This window comes from Oculina patagonica, chromosome 8 (genome assembly GCF_052425735.1).
Source record: "Oculina patagonica isolate OP01 chromosome 8, crgOcupat, whole genome shotgun sequence".
Taxonomy (NCBI): domain Eukaryota; kingdom Metazoa; phylum Cnidaria; class Anthozoa; order Scleractinia; family Oculinidae; genus Oculina; species Oculina patagonica.
The window spans coordinates 22,864,611-22,884,296 of NC_135765.1; the positions used below are offsets into that span (position 1 = coordinate 22,864,611).

The 19,686-nt window shown below is 39.3% G+C and overlaps 2 protein-coding genes across 4 annotated transcripts; one reads left to right on the top strand and one right to left on the bottom strand.

The window, feature by feature from the left end:
• Window positions 1-3,618: 3,618 nt before the first annotated feature.
• LOC144661924 (uncharacterized) lies at window positions 3,619-11,344 on the bottom strand. Of its 3 annotated transcripts, none has more exons than XM_078522635.1 (5): window positions 11,202-11,344; window positions 9,667-9,763; window positions 6,062-8,637; window positions 5,853-5,942; window positions 3,619-5,183 (listed from the first exon to the last, which is right to left on the bottom strand). In XM_078522635.1, exons 1-5 carry the CDS (start codon window positions 11,256-11,258, stop codon window positions 5,124-5,126), a joined length of 2,880 nt encoding a protein of 959 aa, XP_078378761.1. In that variant the 5' UTR covers window positions 11,259-11,344; the 3' UTR covers window positions 3,619-5,123. The 3 variants fall into 3 exon arrangements, with proteins under 3 accessions (XP_078378761.1, XP_078378760.1, XP_078378762.1); XM_078522634.1 differs by having other exon boundaries at window positions 6,062-8,649; XM_078522636.1 differs by lacking the exon at window positions 5,853-5,942 and having other exon boundaries at window positions 6,062-8,649.
• A 2,472-nt stretch (window positions 11,345-13,816) lies between these two features.
• LOC144662200 (uncharacterized) lies at window positions 13,817-19,644 on the top strand. Its single transcript, XM_078522961.1, has 6 exons — window positions 13,817-14,046; window positions 15,398-15,467; window positions 15,823-15,879; window positions 16,283-16,429; window positions 17,870-17,937; window positions 19,461-19,644. The coding sequence occupies exons 1-6, from the start codon at window positions 13,870-13,872 to the stop codon at window positions 19,545-19,547; spliced, it is 606 nt and encodes a 201-aa protein (XP_078379087.1). The 5' UTR covers window positions 13,817-13,869; the 3' UTR covers window positions 19,548-19,644.
• Window positions 19,645-19,686: the final 42 nt, after the last annotated feature.

Sequence of the window (19,686 nt, forward strand, 5' to 3'; positions counted from 1 at the left end):
TCTGATCATGCGATAGGTTGTGCATATCTCTTTTTGGGTAACACAAGGTAATCCGTCACGCAAGTTATGACGACATTTGAAAACCTCGTGCATGCAAAGAAACATGACATCAAAAAGTGGTGGTAAACAAAACATGCAAATCTTGCGGGATTTAAATCACGAGCCAAGAAAAAGGTCTGTTTAAGGTCGCGGGGGATACCTGTGCATGAATAAATTCATGAGGCGAAATTTTGTTTCTCCTGCATCTTTTAAAAGGCTTATATTTCGGTTGTTATGGGTGCGATTAAGCTCAAATTTTACAGCGACCTATAGAAATGATGAAAGATCATGACTATTATCTTTTATTTGGTGGATTGTACTTAACGGCGGTGATATAACCTCGTAAGTGACAAATTACGAGATACATGATTTGGTGGCAGAGTTTACGGATCGACTATGAGACAGCACACTGTGATCTTGGCAAAAACTGATCAGTCAATATCTCTAGTGTGTCATAACAGAAGCGGATTTTTTAATTTTAAGTTTGCCAGGAAGTTATGATGGTTTAAATGCAAAAATTTGAATTAAATGCCTTCTACCTCTTTCTAAAAGCGCTCTTTTAAAATTCCGCTTCTGTTATGACACACTACAGTATTCCTAGTTTAACTCTCTGCAGTGGCAGGTCATGAAGTTCTGTATCCGCGCGGAATTCTCTGCCACAAAATTGTCGGAAAAGTCCAAACTTTGAGATTTCCGAAGGTGTCCCGACCAAAACACGATTTCCAAAGGAGAGATGTAATTATGGTAATATTAAAAATTATATTCCATGCTTTAATTGTGACAAATGCGTTTCAAAAAAGACACGATTGTTTATGAATATTATTGTGATTACTCCTCCTACAATCTATATAAATTCATAAAGCTAAGTGTTGCTGTAAATTGGTTAAAATTCCTTTAGAGTTCTAACACTTTTCTTTGTTTTAGAATTCAAGGAAAAAGGAGAATTTTTTAAGATCCATACGTCAATTTTAAGTAAACATTTTGTTCACAATCCGTGCTACACGCGAACACATCAAATCACGCGCACGCGCTCATATTTTTTTCCAGTCATAAATATCTCGTAAAGTTGTCGATGTCAGTCGTTGCACTTCGTGCATACGCTTTAAATAAATGCATAATGATGAGCATAAGGTGTCCCCCGCGACCTTAAGCGCGTATAATAAGTATACGTGCAAAAAAAACATTTTAATAACGTTTTTTTGATCGCTCTTTATACTTTTACTTGCACGTATACAAATTTGGGTCTTCGGATGAATGAACTGAGTTTTCCTATTTCTTTAACGTTTTCCTACAATAGTCTTGCCCACTTTCTTCTCAAATTCTTTGAAAGTTCGAGGCGGCCAAAACCAGAAGTGACGTCAATTTTTGCGTTTGACCTCTGTGAATAATAAGCCTCGCTCGGGAAGTTTCAGTTTTCGAAGACACGGTCACAACAGACAGCGGTTGACACTTTTCAAAATAATTGCGCTCGACGTATTTTTGTTGATTAGTTCTAACTGAACTCCTCTGCTTCCTGTGTGATGTGCCTGGGCACCTAGTTGTTACACACATTCCATTTTCTTCCGATTGCAATATGTTCTGCTTGGCGTTATGACAAATGAGCAGAACACAAAAATAAGTACCAAAAGGGTACATTTGCGTGGGATACAATATTTATCAACTTTGGTTTGCAAAGTGCGTATTTACCACCTTCACTTCATGATAATGTTGCAAAACATTTATCCGTTTTCCAATTTGTCCGGATTAATTATAAAAGACGAGACATTATCCGGATAAATTAAAACGCATCTTTTTCGCCTTCGGTTCGGCCAACTCCTCATAACAATCTAACAAATGGTCCTTCAAGACAATTAAAATCAGCAATCTGAATCAAAAACCTGCAAGCGAAACAATTTGACCGTTAAATCAAAGCTTTTAAAGTTCACTTTAATTAAAAATTGAAAGGGCAGTTGGCAAAGGATCCACCTGAAAGTTTCGATCATACTGAATGTGCAGAACTGTGGTGAAAACTGGATGTTTTCTTACAAAGAGACGTTTTCCTGGATATTTGTGGAGGATCTTGGTTAAAAAACTCTTGATGTTGCTGTCGATAAATCTGTGGTATTCATTTAAACTGATACCGGGCGAAGAGGGACTTGACGGTAGGCAAATGTTTTTCGTTTTACTCGAGTTGTGTGGACATTGTGCTGCAAAACTGCGAAATATGTATTCTTCTCTTACTTTGTAGACCACCGAGTCAAATTTCGTAGCCATTTTTGTTTTTTCTGGGTCAGCATCTCATTGTATTCTTGATATTTGCGACTCAGAAACACCGGCGACAACGCGACTTTTCGTCGGCCTTTTTTTTTCGTTTGGATCACACATTGTGCACTTCGTAAAAATTGATTAATGCTCATTAGCCCGAGATAGCGAACCAATCAGATTGCTTGAAACACTAAGATCACTGAGTGTATAATACTTATCTTCAAGAATCTGATTTAGCTTTGTATTGTAAGGGAAAGGTAATGAATTTCTTTATAATTATAACCTTTTTTTAAACTACTTAAAAGTAGTTTAGTGTAGGGTAAACGTGTAAAGTGTTGTAAGCTACTTGCAGAACGCTGTAAAAAATTAAAAAAAATACAAAAACAATAATTACATCTTTCCCTTAGCAGTCAAGTTTCAGTAGGGACGCCTTCGGAAATCTCATTTAGACTTTTCTGACAATTGTGTGTCCAAGAATTTAGCCATGTCTTCGCGAATTGCAAGATAAATTAGACATGTGGTAGTGCGTGCATACCATACTGATCTAATAAACGCCCACACCCAAGTAAACGCCTCAAATCTAATAAGCGCCCCCCTTAAGGTGTGAGGTTTGTATTATTATACGCCCCCTCTTATAAACGCCTGCTGTCTAATAGACGGTCCATCCCCCTCTAAGAATCGCCTCAAGAGCCAAGGTAACGTTCCATAAAGTAAAATCACGCAATTAAGTTTCTTGCTTGACTCGGACATCAAAGAGGCCAACGATGTCAGCATGGCTGATTCCGGTGACGATGAAGACTGCGAAATCGAACTGTTAACGACATCCGGGCTTTGCATAAGCGCAGAATTAGATTAGTCTCCTACTCACAAACTCTGTTTTCTATCTTACTCCGCAAGCACTCTACGCGTCTAATTTGTTTTAATGAAGTTCTTACAGTTGAGGTGAAATTAACGCCTTAAAGTCATATCTATTTAACGTCCTTCCTAGGGCCCCTAAAATGTAATAGACGCCCTGGGCGTTTATTAAATCATTTGCGGTAGGCAGCTTAAGTTTCTTACTTCTTAGAGACCCGGTTGAATGTAATTCTTAGGACCCAATATTAATGCAAAATATGAATTAAGCCTGAGTTAGCTAAATGTTTACAGGATCGTACCTAGGATTTTTTGTCTGCGGGGGCAAACTCCGCTAAACTCCGCTGCGGGGGGCAAACTCCAATATAGCTTCAAGAAATTGCCCAGCAAAATCAAACACTATGTTAGAAATGTAGCTTTCCTGGCGGGGGCAACTGCGCCCCGTTAGGTACTGCCCTGGTTTAAGAGATTTGACAAACACTGTTGAAACAAATGAATGCACAGTTTAATTTCCTCTTTGCCAGTGTTACATTCCAGAATAATTATCTCTTCAACAAATTTCTGCTTGGGTGAGCTTGTTTTTATTTCGTTTTAAAAATTTTTTTTTTCCTCCAAAGCACCTGAAGACAATAAGGAAATTTTTGCAAGGCTTGTCTTCACGTGATCTTCCAGGGTTTTTTCTTTTTTACAAGTTGAAACTAAAAGTTGTTGGTATATTTCTACTTGTTAAACTTTTGGTTTTGTTTTCCTTTTGCGTTTGACTTTTTTACGACTTAACTTTCTTGAATTGGTTTTTGTTGATTTTTTATCTTTTTTTGCTTGTTGGTCGGCAGTTAGTAGTTGGTGATTGGTACAGTTACTGGTTAGTGGTTAGTAGAGTTAGTGGTTTGTGGTTAGTAGAGATAGTGGTTTGTGGTTAGTAGAGTTAGTGGTTAGTCGTTAGTTAGTAGCAGTGTGGATTTGAGGATTGCAGGGTCGAGAAATAGTACAGGTTCGAGAAGTCAGGGAGTTTGGGTTAGGGTTAGTAGAGTTAGTAGTTTGTGGTTTATTGATGGTAGTTTGGGTTTGGGGAATTGCAGGGTTCAGGGATAAGTGTTGGGGAAGACAGGGAATTTGGGGTAGGGTTAGATCAGTTAGTGGTTAGTGATTGATTGGTGGTCATTTGGGTTTGGGGAATTGCAGGGTTCAGGAATAGTAAGGGTTGGGGAAGTCAGAAATTTGTGGGAAGGAGATATTGGTAGATACGAGGATTGAGATAATGGGGAACATTCATGTACTGCGTTGAAAAATTGGTATTGTGGGTTAGGGGAATTGGAAAGTTTGAGGATAGTTGGGGTAATGTAAGGGTCAGGATAGCGGGCGTTATGGTAGTGGTTGGGAGGTTGGTCGATAGTGAGAAATTTGAGGGATAGGGAAAGTTGGTATTAAAAAAGGTTGTTGGGGTAATGAAAGATTCAGGAGGGTTTGAGGTAAAGGGAGGTTTGGGTGTTAGTTGGGTTTAACAGTAGCGGATATTGTTGTTAGTGGGTTTGGTTAAGAGGGTTAGTGGGTTAGTGAGTTAGTGGGTTGGGTTAAGATGTAAGAGGGTTAGTGGGTTAGGAGTGTAAGATGTAAGAGGGTTAGTGGCAAGTGAGTTAGTGGTTTAGGGTTAACTGGTAAGAGGGTTAGTGGGTTAGTGAGTTAGTGGTTTAGGGTTATATGGTAAGAGGGTTAGTGGGTTAGCGGTTTATGGTTAACTGGTAAGAGGGTTAGTGGGTTAAAGTTTAAGTCAGGTTTTTTAAACAAAAATCGTGTTTTTTCTTTTGAAATATTCTTGTTTTTTCTTCCGTTTTTTACTCATTTTAAATTATTTTTACCCGCTCACAAAGCAGAAAGATGTTGCTTATTTACAAATCATGTCGAAAATAAATAGTAAAAAAATAAAAACAAATAAAAACAAATGTTCATGGCTTGGGTGACATTTTGCCATAAACGAGGACGACCTGGTGTTATTGTCTTCTTGGTCGTAGCCTCCGCAAATAAGGAGCGTTTTGTTCCCGTTTCTGAACCTGTGGCAAAAACGGTGAAAAGGCAACATAAGTTTGAATTTGCTTTAAACAGGCACAAATTATTTGTAATCGTAAAGAATAGAGAACGAAATTCCCGGTGTTGTAGTCTAGTCTTTGCCCGTTGTATTGTTAAAAAGCTCATTTGTATACACATCTACCTTAAATAAAAAAGCTCAATAAGAAAAAAAATAAACTGTCACAGATTAAGGGAAAATCTCCGCTGTTCTTTTGGCATAATTTGCTAGTGTAAATGTTCTGTAAATTAATAAAATGTTCTTGGTACAAATAATTACTCGGAGAATTATCTGTTGTCAAGCAACTTTATGGAAAAATAAAAACGAAAAGAAATGAAAAGGACTATACAGCATCCATATAATCACCAAAACATGTTTAGAATAAACACGTATATGCGAAACACTTTTACTCTAAACCTTACTGTAATTTCATTGTCCACGCAAAGTTGTTCCTTCCAGATATGTGCTATTTATCATTATAAAGCTTATGCTATATTACAGCACTAACATCAAATCTTTTTAATTACTTTTAAGCATTGAAACATGTTTCAGTTTGAAATCCTACTAACACTTCTTTCGGCCTAGTGCGAATGCAGTACGTGATTGGTTAGTGTAAATAATAAAGAAAGGGAACACATATTTCTTTTACGCATACCTCAGGAACAAAGGCTTCTCCGTTCCACACTGTGTTTACTCGTCCTCGACGAGCTCTGGTAGATTGAGACAGCTGTGCAGTGCTCGACTCCTGTAATACAAAAACAATAAATTGATTTTATTCCCGGCGTAACAGTAATTTATAAGGTGAGGTTTTTTGCCTGCATGTATTAACTCAGTGTCCAAAAGCAATTAAAAATATATTCTTGCCTGAGGTTGATGGACGCTGCTTTCCTGAGTAACAGAAACAACTGGATTGTGGCGAGTGGCACCAAACAGGAGTTGATACGCGGTCCTCAGGTAGTAACGGACATATCCTATGGTGTCAGGTGTGTCTACATCAGAGGCCACGGTTCCAACAGACAAAGGGAGTTCCTCATTCTTGATCTTAGCGCACATCGGCAGTGCATTTTGAACTGAGTTTAACGCCATCTGCTCAGAATTGACAGGCACATCACATGGCACCTTAGAAGAAGCAGAGACGTGACTGAAGTCAGGTTGATTACTGTTATCCTCCACTGCTTCATTGCCACACAGTTCATCCTTGGAAATTGCAGAAACCACAGTCTTCTCAGAATTGTCATGCACATTATATGGTAGCAAGGAAGAAGCACAGACGTGACTGGAGTTAGATTGATGACTGTTTTCCTCCACTGCTTCATTGCCACACAGTTCATCCTTGGAAATTGCAGAAACCACAGTCTTCTCAGAATTGTCATGCACATTATATGGCAGCTTGGAAGAAGCAAAGACGTGACTTGAGTGAGATTGATGACTGTTATCCTTCACTGATTCATTGCCACACAGTTCATCCCTGGAAACTGCAGAAACAGTATCCTCTTCTGAATTTGCATTTACATAATGTGACAGCTTAGAAGAAGCAGGGACGTGACTGAAGTCAGATTGATGACTGTTATCCTCCACGACTTCACTGCTGCACAGTTCATCCTTGGAAACTGAAGGAAAAGAGGTCTCTTCAGAATTAACAGGCACGTCACATTGCAGCTTAGAAGAAGCAGAGACGTGGTTGGAGTCAGATTGATCACTGTTCTCCTCCGCTGCTTCATTGCCACACAGTTCATCGTTGGAAACTGCAGGAACCTTGTCCTCTTCAGAATTAACATGCACATAATATTGTAGCTTAGAAGAATCGGAGACGTGGTTGGAGTCAGATTGATTACTGTTCTCCTCCACTGCTTCATTGCCACACAGTACCTCCTTGGAAAATGCGGGAGCAGAAGCCTCTTCAATGTTACACTGCCGTTTAGATTTGCATAATGGCTCGAGGAAATCTTCAGACTGACTGACAGACTTATCTACGTTCTGTTCTGAGGTTCTCTTCCGCTTTCTTTGCCTTCCATTTCTCGCCTCGGCTGGCTCGTAAACATCCAGTGAAGAAACCTTCCTACATTCACTGAATTCATTCTTACCCCTGTTCCCGGATGGTTTGTCAGCTACAGATGACTCAGATGACGAAACCTTATCAATCGGTGTGCTGATAAAGCTTGCAAACGACCGTTTCACGGCCAACAAATGGTCACTCACTTTACAAATTACACAACTACACTCACTAACTTCATTTTCGTCACTTTTATCACCATCTTCGTTAGCTAAAGCTTGAGATGCTTGAGATGATTCCTGTACATACAGTGAAGAAACCTTTTCCGTAGGCATGCTGGTGTTGGCAGTAGAGGATCCCATCAGTACAAACGAATGTTCACTCATTTCACCATTATTACAGGTGACTTCACTGATGTCGTTGTCGCTCATTTGAAGTGGTTTAAAGGTGTCTACTGTTGCTTCGTGATCAGATGACTCGTGTTCATTCGTTGAAGACACCTTTTCAACGGGCATGCTGATGTAAGGCGGAAACGACAGGGTCACTTCCATCCAATGGTCACAAATTACACAATTGCATTCACTGATTTCATTCTCGCTAATGTTACCAGCATCTTCGGTAGGAACAGCTTGAGATGACTCGCGTACATCCTGCGAGGAAACCTTTGCAGTAGACACGCTGACGTTAGAAGCAGGTGATCCTGTCACTGCCGATGTATGGCCACTCGTTTCAACATCAAGTGTGGGACCTGTTTCAGTGGGCATGTTGATGTTATCCTCACAAGACTCTTTTGACGCCAGTGAATGCTTGGAAGAGATATGATCCTCAAAAACATTTCCCTCAGGATGCTTTAAACCCATTTCACCATTGGAATTTGTAGGAATAGAAGAATCTTCAATGCTTAAAAGCCGTCTGCATTTTATTAATGGCTCAGTTAAATCTTCAGACTCCTCTTCATTGACGGAGTAACTATTCTTCAGCTGCACAGTTTCGTCCGCGCAGTTTTCACAGCTTCTCTTCCGTTTCCTTTCTCTAAAGGTTTCATCTTCAGACGACTTGCGTAGATCCAGCGGGGATACTTTTTCAATGGGCATAGTGATGTTAATTGCAGAGAACCCAGTAACTGACAAGGAAATGTCACTACCTTTTCCAAAGTCATAAGTGGCTTCATTTATTTCATTGTCAATGATACTAAGGGCGTTTTCAGCAGCTAAAACTTCAGATGATTCTTGTACATCATGTGAGAAAACCTTTTCAATGGGCATGCCGATGTTAACTGCAGACGACCTTGTCACTGCCAACGAATGGTTACTCCTTTCAGCATTATCACAGGTGACTTCACTGATGTTGTTCTCGCTTATATGAAAGGCTTCTACTGTTTCTACAGCTTTAGAAGACTTCTGTGCATCCAGCGGGGAAACCTCTTCAACAGGCATGCTGATGTTACCTGCAGAGGAAACTGTCTCTGTCATTTAATGATTGAGCAATATCATTGGAGCGTTCAGTGATTTTACTCTCACTATCCAATGTTAGTTGTTTCCTCTGGTTACGGAAGAAGCAGGTAATTTATCGTGGTTAATTAAAGTGATTCATTCATTCATTCATTCATTAACATTGGCAGGGAGAGGAAACCCTTTCACTAGGCATGCTGATGTTAACACTCACTGGTCCTTATTGCATTCTACAGATGTATGTGGGCCACTTTTAAGTTTAGTGTTATTCACTAAAGCCCAGATGTGCACTCATTCCATGTGAAAGTAGTTATATGGCCATTACAGTGCGATTAATATCCATGACGAATTGCCGCACCTTCATTAGCCAAACAGAAAAAAACTTTCTGACCCATTCTCTTTTTCTTGATTTGTGCGCATGCGCAAAGTAATCTATTCGTAATTTCAGCCAATCAGAATTGTCAGATTTAAGAATGGCCTTTTGAATCGCGGACTCCCAGTGTTGGAGCCAGCCAGCGGTCTTGATACTTGGTGGCGCAGACCAGAAGGATCGTATATTCTGGGGACGAGAATGTTTCTACCCCAAAAACCATCCCCACATTTGTACTTTTCCGTTTGCCAGGGAAAACTGTCAAAAAGCGTGATACTTGTGCCTTCATGTTTCAAGTGACGTTCTGCACAGGATATGGCTTATTTTAACTTATAAATGGCCAAACAATTTCAAAAATATCTAAAAAGTGCGACTTTTTAGTTCACTGAGGAATTACAATGCAAAGGAGTAAATATCCATAAATATCCATTTTTCTTGAACCCTTGAGCCTCCCAGCAACTTGAATGAAAAGTGATCTCCCCTGACGAACGTATTCTTCAGGTTCTGCTTTCTTAATCAAAGTTTTTATCCTTTGAAGGTTTTTAAGAAATCAGGATTCTTCTGTATATTCATTCATATTTGCTGCCAAATATGTTATTGAACTTTCAGATCTAAAAAGCCATAGATTAACACCCGCCACTAACTTAGGACATACCTCTTAAGCCCTGCCAGCGCCTCACTGCAAAAGCTTCCTCAGCCTCCATAATGTTGTTACTCATTAAAACTTGTTCTATTGTTGCAATGGAACAGTGCTGCAATGAAACACTAGCTTTAATGTATTACAATAGCACAAAATCTTAGTATCTTCATCATAATAATACAACACTTGTGCCACTTTCTCAAGCAATCAGAAGTAAAAACCAAACCAAGCTTAACTTGTTTGCACTCATTTTTGAGGTGCGGCTCAATCGTTTCCCTTAAGATAACGATAGGGGTATGTGCCGCGCGTCGACGGGGTTTTGATTTTGGGTCTCCTGTTCTAAAATGATATTTTTTTTACATTTTGTTCAGTATTTGTTTCATATACACGGCCCTACAAGCTTCTAGCTTTAAACACAAACCGTGTATAAATAAAGTTGCTTTACCTTTACCTTTCTAGAGAAGCTAAGCGCGGGGAAACATGTGTTAACTAGTCGCGATGGATATAGTTTTACTTCCGGTTGGCTAAGTGGCACGAGACTTTTAAACACGATTTGTCAAGTATAAAAATCATGCCCTGAACAAAAATTTCCAATATTTTTCTGTTTTATGAAAAAAAAATTGTTGAAATGTTAGAATCTGCTCTATTTTCTGGATTTGAACGGCTGAAGTTTGTCACAATTTAAGTCGATCCTGAGTTTTTCCGAGGCGGTATATCTCAGTAAAACGTTTGAAAATCGCGCGTAAAACCGTTCGTAACAAAAAAAAAACTCAGCGCAAGTTTTAAGCTTTCTCTTACCGATTACTTTCTTTTCAGATGCTTGCTTTGGTTGCGGTTTCGATTTTTTTTCCTTTAAATCATTCATCCTTTTAATTTCTAGTTTGGAACAGCGGATTGAACGAACTTTTAAACGTTGAATTCGCAATTCAGAATTCGAAATTTGAATTTTAATCCGAATCCGATGTCAGTAGTACAGTATCAATTATTGTGTGACCGTTCGTTCCTACGAGCGAGCGTGCGTGCGGGCGAGCTTTCAGAGGGTATTGTTAGCTTGTGTGTTTTTGCTGCTGTCTGCTGTGCTTGTGTTTACACGTGCGTTTACACAAGCGTGTGCCCGTGCGTGCATGTTTTGTGTGGGTGTTACGTAGTCGTAGTAGGCTTGGGCGTTGGCGTGCGTGTTCTGCTCGTTTAAGCTTGCGTGTGCGTGTTGTTTTAAACTTTATATTATCTTTAAAATTTTATAAATTAATTGGTAAATAACATTGATTATCTCCATCTCCGTCATTCGGTTGACCTTTTTCCCAATGTTTGCTTGCGATACATATAAACATCGAACGGAAAACCTCCATCTTTTTTTGTTTCATTTTAAGTTGTTGAAATGTCAGAATCGGTTTAATTTTTCGATTTTGAGCGGCTGAAGTTCGTCCCAAAGTCGATCCCGAGTTTTTCCCGAGGCGGAAGATTATTTACGCGCGCGCACCACTACCGAAACAAATTGTAGCAAAAAAATAACTCATCGTGAATTAAGCGAACAAAAAGCCTTTTCTTACCTCTTTCTCTGATGTTTCCTTGATAGGAGTTTCTGTTTCTTCCTTTGATTCATTCATCTTGTTGAATTTTTCAACTTTCGTATCGCGAATTGACGACTGTCGAGAGCGGCGAAAAACACGTCTTCTCTCGGCGAACTCTTGACTGAAAATGAACAATTGGTAATGAGCGCGTCCAATTAGCACGTCACAATCAGGAGACCAATTACAGGGCAACTAGCGCGCGAAGTAAACAAATTAATTTAAAGAAATTACCTTATTAAGGGCAATTAACGTTACATGTAATTAACGCGAATTTCAAAAATTCGGTTAATTTTTTTTTTTTTTTTTTTTTTTTTTTATTTAAATTCTCATTTTTTTTTTTTTTTTTTTTTTTCTTTTTTTTTTATTTTTTTTTTATGTGTGGGAGTAAAGGGGGGGTAAAAAGGTTTTTTTTTTTTTTTTTTTTTTTTTTTTTTTTTTTTTTTTTTTTTTTTTTTTTTTTTTTCTTTTTTTTGAATCCAGCGAAATGACAGCAAAAGACTAGCAGGTTGCAGCTAATCACCTTTTAAAACAAGCACATTTAGTTGAAAGAAATGATATATATTTCATTTATTCTGTAGTCATTTTTGGTATTTCGGCTTTTTATTTCAGTCGTTAACTTGTCATGTCATGACTTGAAAAGTACTTATTAACTTTTTTCGAGAGTAGGGTGTTGAACAAGCTACTATTTTGGTTTGCTATCACGTGATCTAATTGAATAAGTTGTTTACTTCACCCATCAGATCACGTGATTGGAAAATGTAAGCTCAAACACGAAAAAAAAAACAAGTAAAAAACGTAATAGTGATTAAAACATAGGATAATTGCAATACATTGAAAACAAAAATGAATAAGATATCATTTTTAAGAAACAAGCTAAAAATAACCAAGCAAAAAATTAAAGAAGCAATATCACGGCCATTTAAAGCTGATTTCTATTCAGTACTGCGCAGACTCGCGGTTTGTTTTCGTTTTTGTTTTGAATTCGTTGAAACGTTACACTTCGGTGACAGCATACATGAAGAATTTTAGTCCGCCATTACGGTTCGTTTCGTTCAAGAATTCCCCATGAGCTGAAACGTCGGTTTGAAATAGCGTCAAGGTTCTTTTACTCGTTATTATTTGTTCTGCAAGGATATCTGGCGTTAATAATGAAGAAAAAGGTAAGTTTGTCACGGAATTTTTAGTTTTGCTTGTAAACATTCCCTTCGTGTGAGGCTCACATAAACATTGCAGCCGAGATTGCGCAGTACGGACTGGAAATCATCTTTAAAGTCATTTTTTCTGATTACCTCAAAATTGAAGAAAACCTCAAAATAATAGTTGTGTAATGTAGAAAAACATCAAAGGAGTTGTAAAAACGTGAAAACAACCGAGGATGGTTTCGACTGACGAAGATTTCGACAGATTACGAACGACAATGTTAAGTGGTGAACCCAGGAGACAGAGGCGAGATGATCATCCGGGGAGAGAGCGAGACCTTGACACTCACGACACGAGCGGGCTCAGTACCGCAACTACCGACACGGACACCGACGCACACCTGGATACCGAGCGACCAAGTCCGAGGGGTCCCCCGACCACGCACCTGACGACTAACGCACCCCGACGAATCCAGACGTAACACAACACGAGAACATGACGCCATCAAGACTGACAGAACCGACGACACAAACTGTGCGATGTGAAATCACGTCACCAGAAATCCACCGGCCCAGCGAGACGCACCACATCACGTACATGACCGACCGACGACACCTGACCCGCCAGAACACACACTGCAGACGAAACACCGCCGACCTGACACGGACAGGAACCCGACATCTGTTACTACAGCAGACAAACTTGAATAAACTTGCCAGTTTTTTCGAGGTGGGTTGTCCGTGACGTAGCTCCTTTAAAAATAACGAACAGAGAAATCAAAATAAATTGAAGAGAAGATCCTCGCAGTTATGAACACAAATTGTTCATAACTGCGAGGATCTTCTCTTCATTTATTCTTCATCCGCAGTTCAAATATATGACTTCATACATTCATTATTTCAGAGGAATCAAAACTACACAATTTCCAGATTGATGCTGCGCATTCCACAGCTTTAGAGTTTCTCCAATCTCTTTTCTTTTACAAAGCATTAAGAACGCGAATTCTATAAATTCCCGCGATTCACGGACTCAGAATTTATTCCGCTCTAGGAGAATCTATAACGAGCACTTTGCACATTCGCACAAAGTCGGACTTCGCCAGGGTCCACGTTCTTGGTGCCGTACATATATCGACAAAATTTAAAAAAGGACAGTTGAATCAAGATTTCTCTAACCTCCCGATATCTCAAAGTCATTTCCCCTGGTTTTGCTTCAGTAAGTTGAACACTGCAAATTTACCCCCGATTTCTCGAGCCAGCTTTAGTTTCCTTTTGAGATTACAGAAATCATTCATTCTCATGTGAGAAAAACGTCCTTAAACTATAATGTTAAGATTTCCTAAAAAAAATTTTAGTGCTAAATCATCCAACTTTTTCGAAGAGTGTTCAAGATACATAAACGCGGATCCAATTAGAAGTCACATTAAAATTCTAATGTCACTGTTTCATCACGAATATAAAACTTCCGCGCGCAAAATTAACCGTTGCAGAGTAGCTGCACTTTCAAAATGGCGCCGGTCGCAATGCTTGCAAACAGGCGAAGGAAGACAACGACACTTATACACCACGGTCACGTGCAAACAAAACCACGTGATCTTCAAGCACGTGTTCTGTCGCCGACTCGTCGTCACAACCCACAACCATTGGGACTTGTTTATCAGAGTCCGCTGCATTCGAATGCTCAGGTATGGTGGACATTTTACAATCCTTTTGTTGCAATGAAGTTTGTAAGCGAATTATAGAACGGCCAATCGGCTCCTGGCATGAAAAGCTACGTGTGTAAGATTTGTTAAGACATATCTCTTACGATTTTTAAGATTTTTTTTTTTGGCAAAAATTCAGAATACAACCGACCACAATTGCGCATTCCCGAAGTGACCGATATTTTATTATTTTTTCTCTTTTTGAGTTGGCATTTTTGTTTTTGTTTTTCCTGTTATTTTTTTGATTATCCTTCTTTTAATCATTAATCGATTGTTTTGAAAGCAGAAAAACATCAAAGCAGTAAAAACAAACCAAAAATAAACAAGGGGCAAAACGAGAAACCTGTTGCCCAAAACACTTTTAGCGCGCGCAGGTTTCCCAGAAACATTCCATGTTTCTGCGCGCCATGAAGCCATGGCAAAACGAGAAAACATTTCGCCTGAATGATAGCTTTTGTTTGGTCTTAGACACTCAATTGAAAACTGCTTTACGCGCAGCAAAACTGTTTAGTCACTCCGCCATATTGACTTTTTTAACCAGTTTTCAATAATTACACCCTTCTGAATAGACAATCAAAGATTGTTTTACACGGGACATCTTGCAACGACGATTTTTCGCGCAACACCCCGTCAACGTTTGTGCTATTTTAAACGAGTCAACTTTTCGCGCAACATCGTACAAAATTTACTTGGCAACATGCATGTTACAAGAGCCGCAACGTCGACCCGGCACATTTTGCGTATCTAAGCAACGCACGTCCAGGCCATGTTGAACAGAATTCTGGGAAGGTGTTGCGCAAAATATCAACGGCAAACCTGTTACACGAACTAGCTTTCTAAATATTCGTCACCTTGCGTTGCTTGTACTGCACTGCACTGCACTGCACTGCACTGCACTGCACTGCACTGCACAAGTTTTTGACTTGGGTTCAAAATCTCGCAGCGTCATGCCGAGTCAAAAAAGCGAAAAAAAACCGGGAAAAATCGTCCTTCATACCATGTTACACGTTGTTGGATTTTTTGCGCAACATTGTTGCGCAAAATATTGTCGTTGCAAGTTGTCCCGTGTAACACTGCCTTAAAGAAAAAGATTATCTTGTAAAGGAGCTGGGCTGACACTTCGTAAAGGGTTTTACTAGGGGGGCATGGATTGATGGATATTTTCTAACTTAAAGCGCCAAAGTCTTTCGCGAGGACCACAGTTTTTTCTTGTTTTGGGTTTTCATCGTGTTGCATATCGATTTCCTTACCAAAAGCTGAGGGTGAAGGGATTTTCTGATTATGTTAAACTTTCAATGAGTGTTGTGTGTGCGTGCATTTTTTTTACTTTCAGCCCTATGCTATTTGGAACCCAGACTTTCGTCACACGAAGACAAGATACCCAACTCTTGTGGGACATTTGGGTAAGTTCCATTTTGATAAGCAAAACAAAATCACCATTATATTTGCTGAGAACATCTTCATGAAACACCCTTAAAAGTGAATGCGTTTTTATTTTATTTATTTATTTATTTTTTTAATTCATTCATTCAAGCAGTGCAATACAAAATGAAAATACTTACACGCAAAAAAGAAAACAGAAAAAAATAAACTTGATGCACTTATGAATAACAAGATTGGAATTGATCTTTGTGCTGCATTTTAAAACACACTAAGAACTTCAATTAAACTAATTAATTCTTACTTGCCATATAAAATGCTTACTTATTATCTAGCAGAAATGATTTATGAGCATCAACACAAAATGTTTTCCAACAGATTTGACTAACTTCTCGAGTGGCCCTTTCTCAGACGTGTCACCATACGAAGAAAGAGGTATGTTTCTTTAAAACAAATCATTTTTTATTGAAGATTACATAATGGTTCACGGCGTAAAGTGTTAGTGTAATATTAAACCGACAAGTGAGATAAATATTAAATCTTAAACCTAGGACAAGAATTTTTTAACTTTGCAAAGGAGTGTTAGCTTGCGAAAAATGCTTTTTTATCTACATGGTAGATAAATGTAAACAATTTATCTCAAAATCGGCCAAGGAAGACCGTTTATATTTTAAAAGGATAAAATCCAGTCCACAATTAAGTACTTTCGTTTAAAAACTCATTATATTGCAGCTGAGTGTGGCCGGAGAAAATATGCTGAGAAAATCACGATGATAACGTGATAGCTGCCATTCGCCATACGTTAAACAATTTTCGTGAATTTTGTCTTTTTTCACAGGAGGCCCACCCACAATCCATTATAGTCTCCAGTCCACCTCGCGCTTTAGTTACAGAGACCCGTCCCAGTATACTTTGGGAGGAGGGAAGAAGTGGCCTTCCCATCATTCATATCGACCTGAGAGAGACGGACCGGCTCTTGGTATCAGTGAGTAAAAAGAAAATTGTTTCAAGCACTAGTTATTGTTGTCAGTTTTCCTCGTTTTCCCCTTGTTTTTACTATCGTATATAACACCCGAGCAAAACATAATCGTCAAAGATTAGACAAGAAAAAAAATTCATAAAAAATGAGAAAACACTGAATGAATCCACAGTGACTGTTGCTTGGTTTGGCCTCTCTCGACTCGTTTCCAGCTACTAATATCGTTAGCGATAAATACCAGCAGCAGAAGTATATGTACTAGTACTCGAGTTTCTCTAAATAAACATGCTGATCCTCGACATGCAGTAATTATTTCACAAGTTTGTTTTGATAATGCACTTGAAAAACAATGAAAACAACAAGAATTACACAATTTATAGAAGTTAGGAAAATATGGTAGCCGTTGTGTATTTCCATTTCGTTTTGGATTTGTATACTGTCAAGGGTGTTCCTATGCGGACCCCTTGGACCTGAAAGTGTCTGCTTACGGGAGGTAGGCTTTGGTAGATTGTGCTCCTAAAAGTGGCATATTATGCTACTAGCAGTGCTCAAAATTTTGCCAAATTATGCAAAAATTATGCCAGATTTCCCAAATTATGCTTCTGATTTCCGAAATTATGCTCCCAAAATGACGTAGATTCTGTACATAGAGGTGCGCAATAACGACACTAAATTATGATGTTTTTCAAATAAACTGTTGTTGTAAATTTATTTGTTTTTATGGCAGTTTGTCACGGCCGTCAGCTATCCAAATTAGCTGCTCGCATCTCTGAACCGTTTGTAAAATGCCTCCAACGACTTAACAATCACAATTGTATAGCTAAAACAGGCATTGCAAGAACAAACTACCTAAATTTCATTTATTTCTGTAGAAAGTACACCATATTTACTAAATTTTATGAATTTATGCTCCAAAAAGTGCTAAAAATTGCTAATTATGCCGTGGCAGTGCTCGTTTCACAAATTATGCTTTTTAGCTCCAATTATGCCAAAAATTATGCTAGCACAATCTACCAAAGCCTAACGGGAGGTTAAAAATGAAGTATATATTTGTATGTGGCTTGGAACATGACCAAGTATTCTCTTATGGCAGGTTCGAGCGATCTGCGATTGAGTGTCCTAAAACCAAAACCAAAGTAATCTCAGCTCTCTGGCCAATCACAAAGGACACAGGCAGTCCAGGAAACCAATCAACTCGACAAATATATGTGGCCAGCGCTAAGCGCGGAAAAACGTGTGTGAGCGAGTCACGATTGGTTTTGGTTTTACTTATGATTGGTTTAGAAATTGGCGCGAGTAAAACCAAAGCAAACGCGAATTACCCCCGACACTCAATTGAAAATCGCTCTAAAATGAAGGTTTGTAAGTAGCTGGGACCACCACGATATGTCCGCGTTCGGAAGGTGTCCGTTCGTAAGTACTCAATTTTTTTTTTGTGATTTGCAGTTCCCCAGGGCCTTCCTCGTTTATCAGAGGAAAGAAACGTTGTCAATGTCCGTCAGGGCAGTGATGAGGTAAGTACTCTTACAGATTAACTTCAAACATCCCCCTACTGTACTAGATTTTTCAGACTGTCAGCGTATTTTGAAACCGCTGTTCGAGTTGTGACGCGACGCTTTTGTCTGGTATTGCATGTCCTGCTAAAAATAATTTGATGACATTATTGTTATTTCTGGCAACCAAATTTATTTTTTACCTGTAATAGGCCCTTTTTTCGTTAAAATGTTAGATGAAATCTTCAGAATCTTCATGAATTGGGTCTGAAAAGCGCTGATTGGGAGATTCAATAAAGTATTACTATTACTGTTACTACTAGAATGAAGTAGTAGATACATATATATTGTATCGGACGATCGATTAGCTCAGTTGGTAGAGCGCCGGACTACCGTGCGGGAGGTCTCGGGTTCGTGTCCCAGACCGGACCAACACTCGGGGTCTTAAAATAACTGAGGAGATTGTACTGCTTTTGTAATATCACATCTGCAAATGGTTAGATGTTCTAGTCTTCTCGGATAAGGACGATAAATCGTAGGTCCCGTCTCCTGTATCTTCAGTGTTATATGGTCAGCAGGAGACGTTTAAAATCGGACCAGATGTGACTGTGAAATAGGAGGACAGGGAGGGCCGCGGACAGTGAAACAGGTGTGGGGGGAGGCGCCTGATCGTAGGGGGGAGAGAAGGAGGGGAGGGGGGGGAGTTGTGTGGGAGAATGTGGAGACGAGGGGGGGGGGGAGAGTAGTAGTAGTTGTATGTATGAACCGACGCACTTATCGCAAAGAGTAGGGCACGGAGTTCCCGGTGTCGTGGTCTGGCCTTGTTTCACGGGTTGGTGCTTCACGTAAGCTTAACCACATTGCGCCTTTCCCCCTTGGACAGAATTGTCAAAGAAAAATTACTATGAACTATGGACGATCGGTACCCGTGCGTTAAAAATTTCTGATGCTCGTTAGCCAATCAGAAAACAGCTCGAGCTCTCCGAAAGTTTGACGAAGGCTGTAGTAGAGCTTTTAACCCTCGAACGTACAAGCAAACTCATACCCCCACCATCGTACAAGGGGGGGGGGGGGGGCTGGAACCCCTCCCCGGAGTTTTCGTTATATTAAGGCGTAGCGAATATATTTTGCACTGAGAAGAAAGCCCTTAGCTTACTCTACAAGTGACAGAAGCACACGGAGAGACAGCCAAATGCTTATGGAGGTAAAAATAAACAAATTTTGCACTTCTGTTTAAAAAAACTGGAAAAAAATCAAGAAAAATGTTAAAAATGACGATTTTTGGCAAGACCTGCCTGTATTTATGACGTTGCCATGGCAACGTCAAATACCATGGAGACATATCAAAATTTCCGCAAAGGATGAATGAACAGCTACTGAAAGTTTCAGCATTGTAGAGTGAATCCTTTTTCCAAAATTTGGGAAAAAACTTATGGGGGTGGTGGCATCCAACCCCCCCCCCCCTTGTACGTCCGAGGCTTAATATTTAAATTTTAAAAAAGTTTAATATCAAATGTTTATACAGTCCCTTTTTTGTTATTCAGAAAACAGAGAAATGCAGCTGGAATAATGCGGCTCTAAGAGAAGTATGGAGGTCCACAGGACACCCAAACAAGTGTTGTAATCCATAATGGCACAACAGGCAGCCCAAGAACTTATTACTGCAATCCTTGTTTGACTTTTGTTTATTCTTCAATAAAGTAATTATCCATTTCTGGATAAACTGTGCTGAGTTGTTACAGTTTTATTTTTTATATTTTTTTCCTGCTG

Excerpts from the sequence above, each read along its gene's own strand:
- LOC144661924 (XM_078522634.1), bottom strand. The coding sequence starts at position 11,258 with ATGAATGAATCAAAGGAAGAAACAGAAACTCCTATCAAGGAAACATCA. Across the intron at positions 8,650-9,666 it reads GCGCTGGCAGGGCTTAAGAG|TTTCCTCTGCAGGTAACATC; the intron begins GTATGTCCTAAG and ends TGACAGAGACAG. Across the intron at positions 5,943-6,061 it reads GCAGCGTCCATCAACCTCAG|GAGTCGAGCACTGCACAGCT; the intron begins GCAAGAATATAT and ends TTTGTATTACAG.
- LOC144662200 (XM_078522961.1), top strand. The coding sequence starts at position 13,870 with ATGGCGCCGGTCGCAATGCTTGCAAACAGGCGAAGGAAGACAACGACA. Across the intron at positions 14,047-15,397 it reads CGCTGCATTCGAATGCTCAG|CCCTATGCTATTTGGAACCC; the intron begins GTATGGTGGACA and ends TTTTACTTTCAG. Across the intron at positions 16,430-17,869 it reads CGGACCGGCTCTTGGTATCA|TTCCCCAGGGCCTTCCTCGT; the intron begins GTGAGTAAAAAG and ends TGTGATTTGCAG.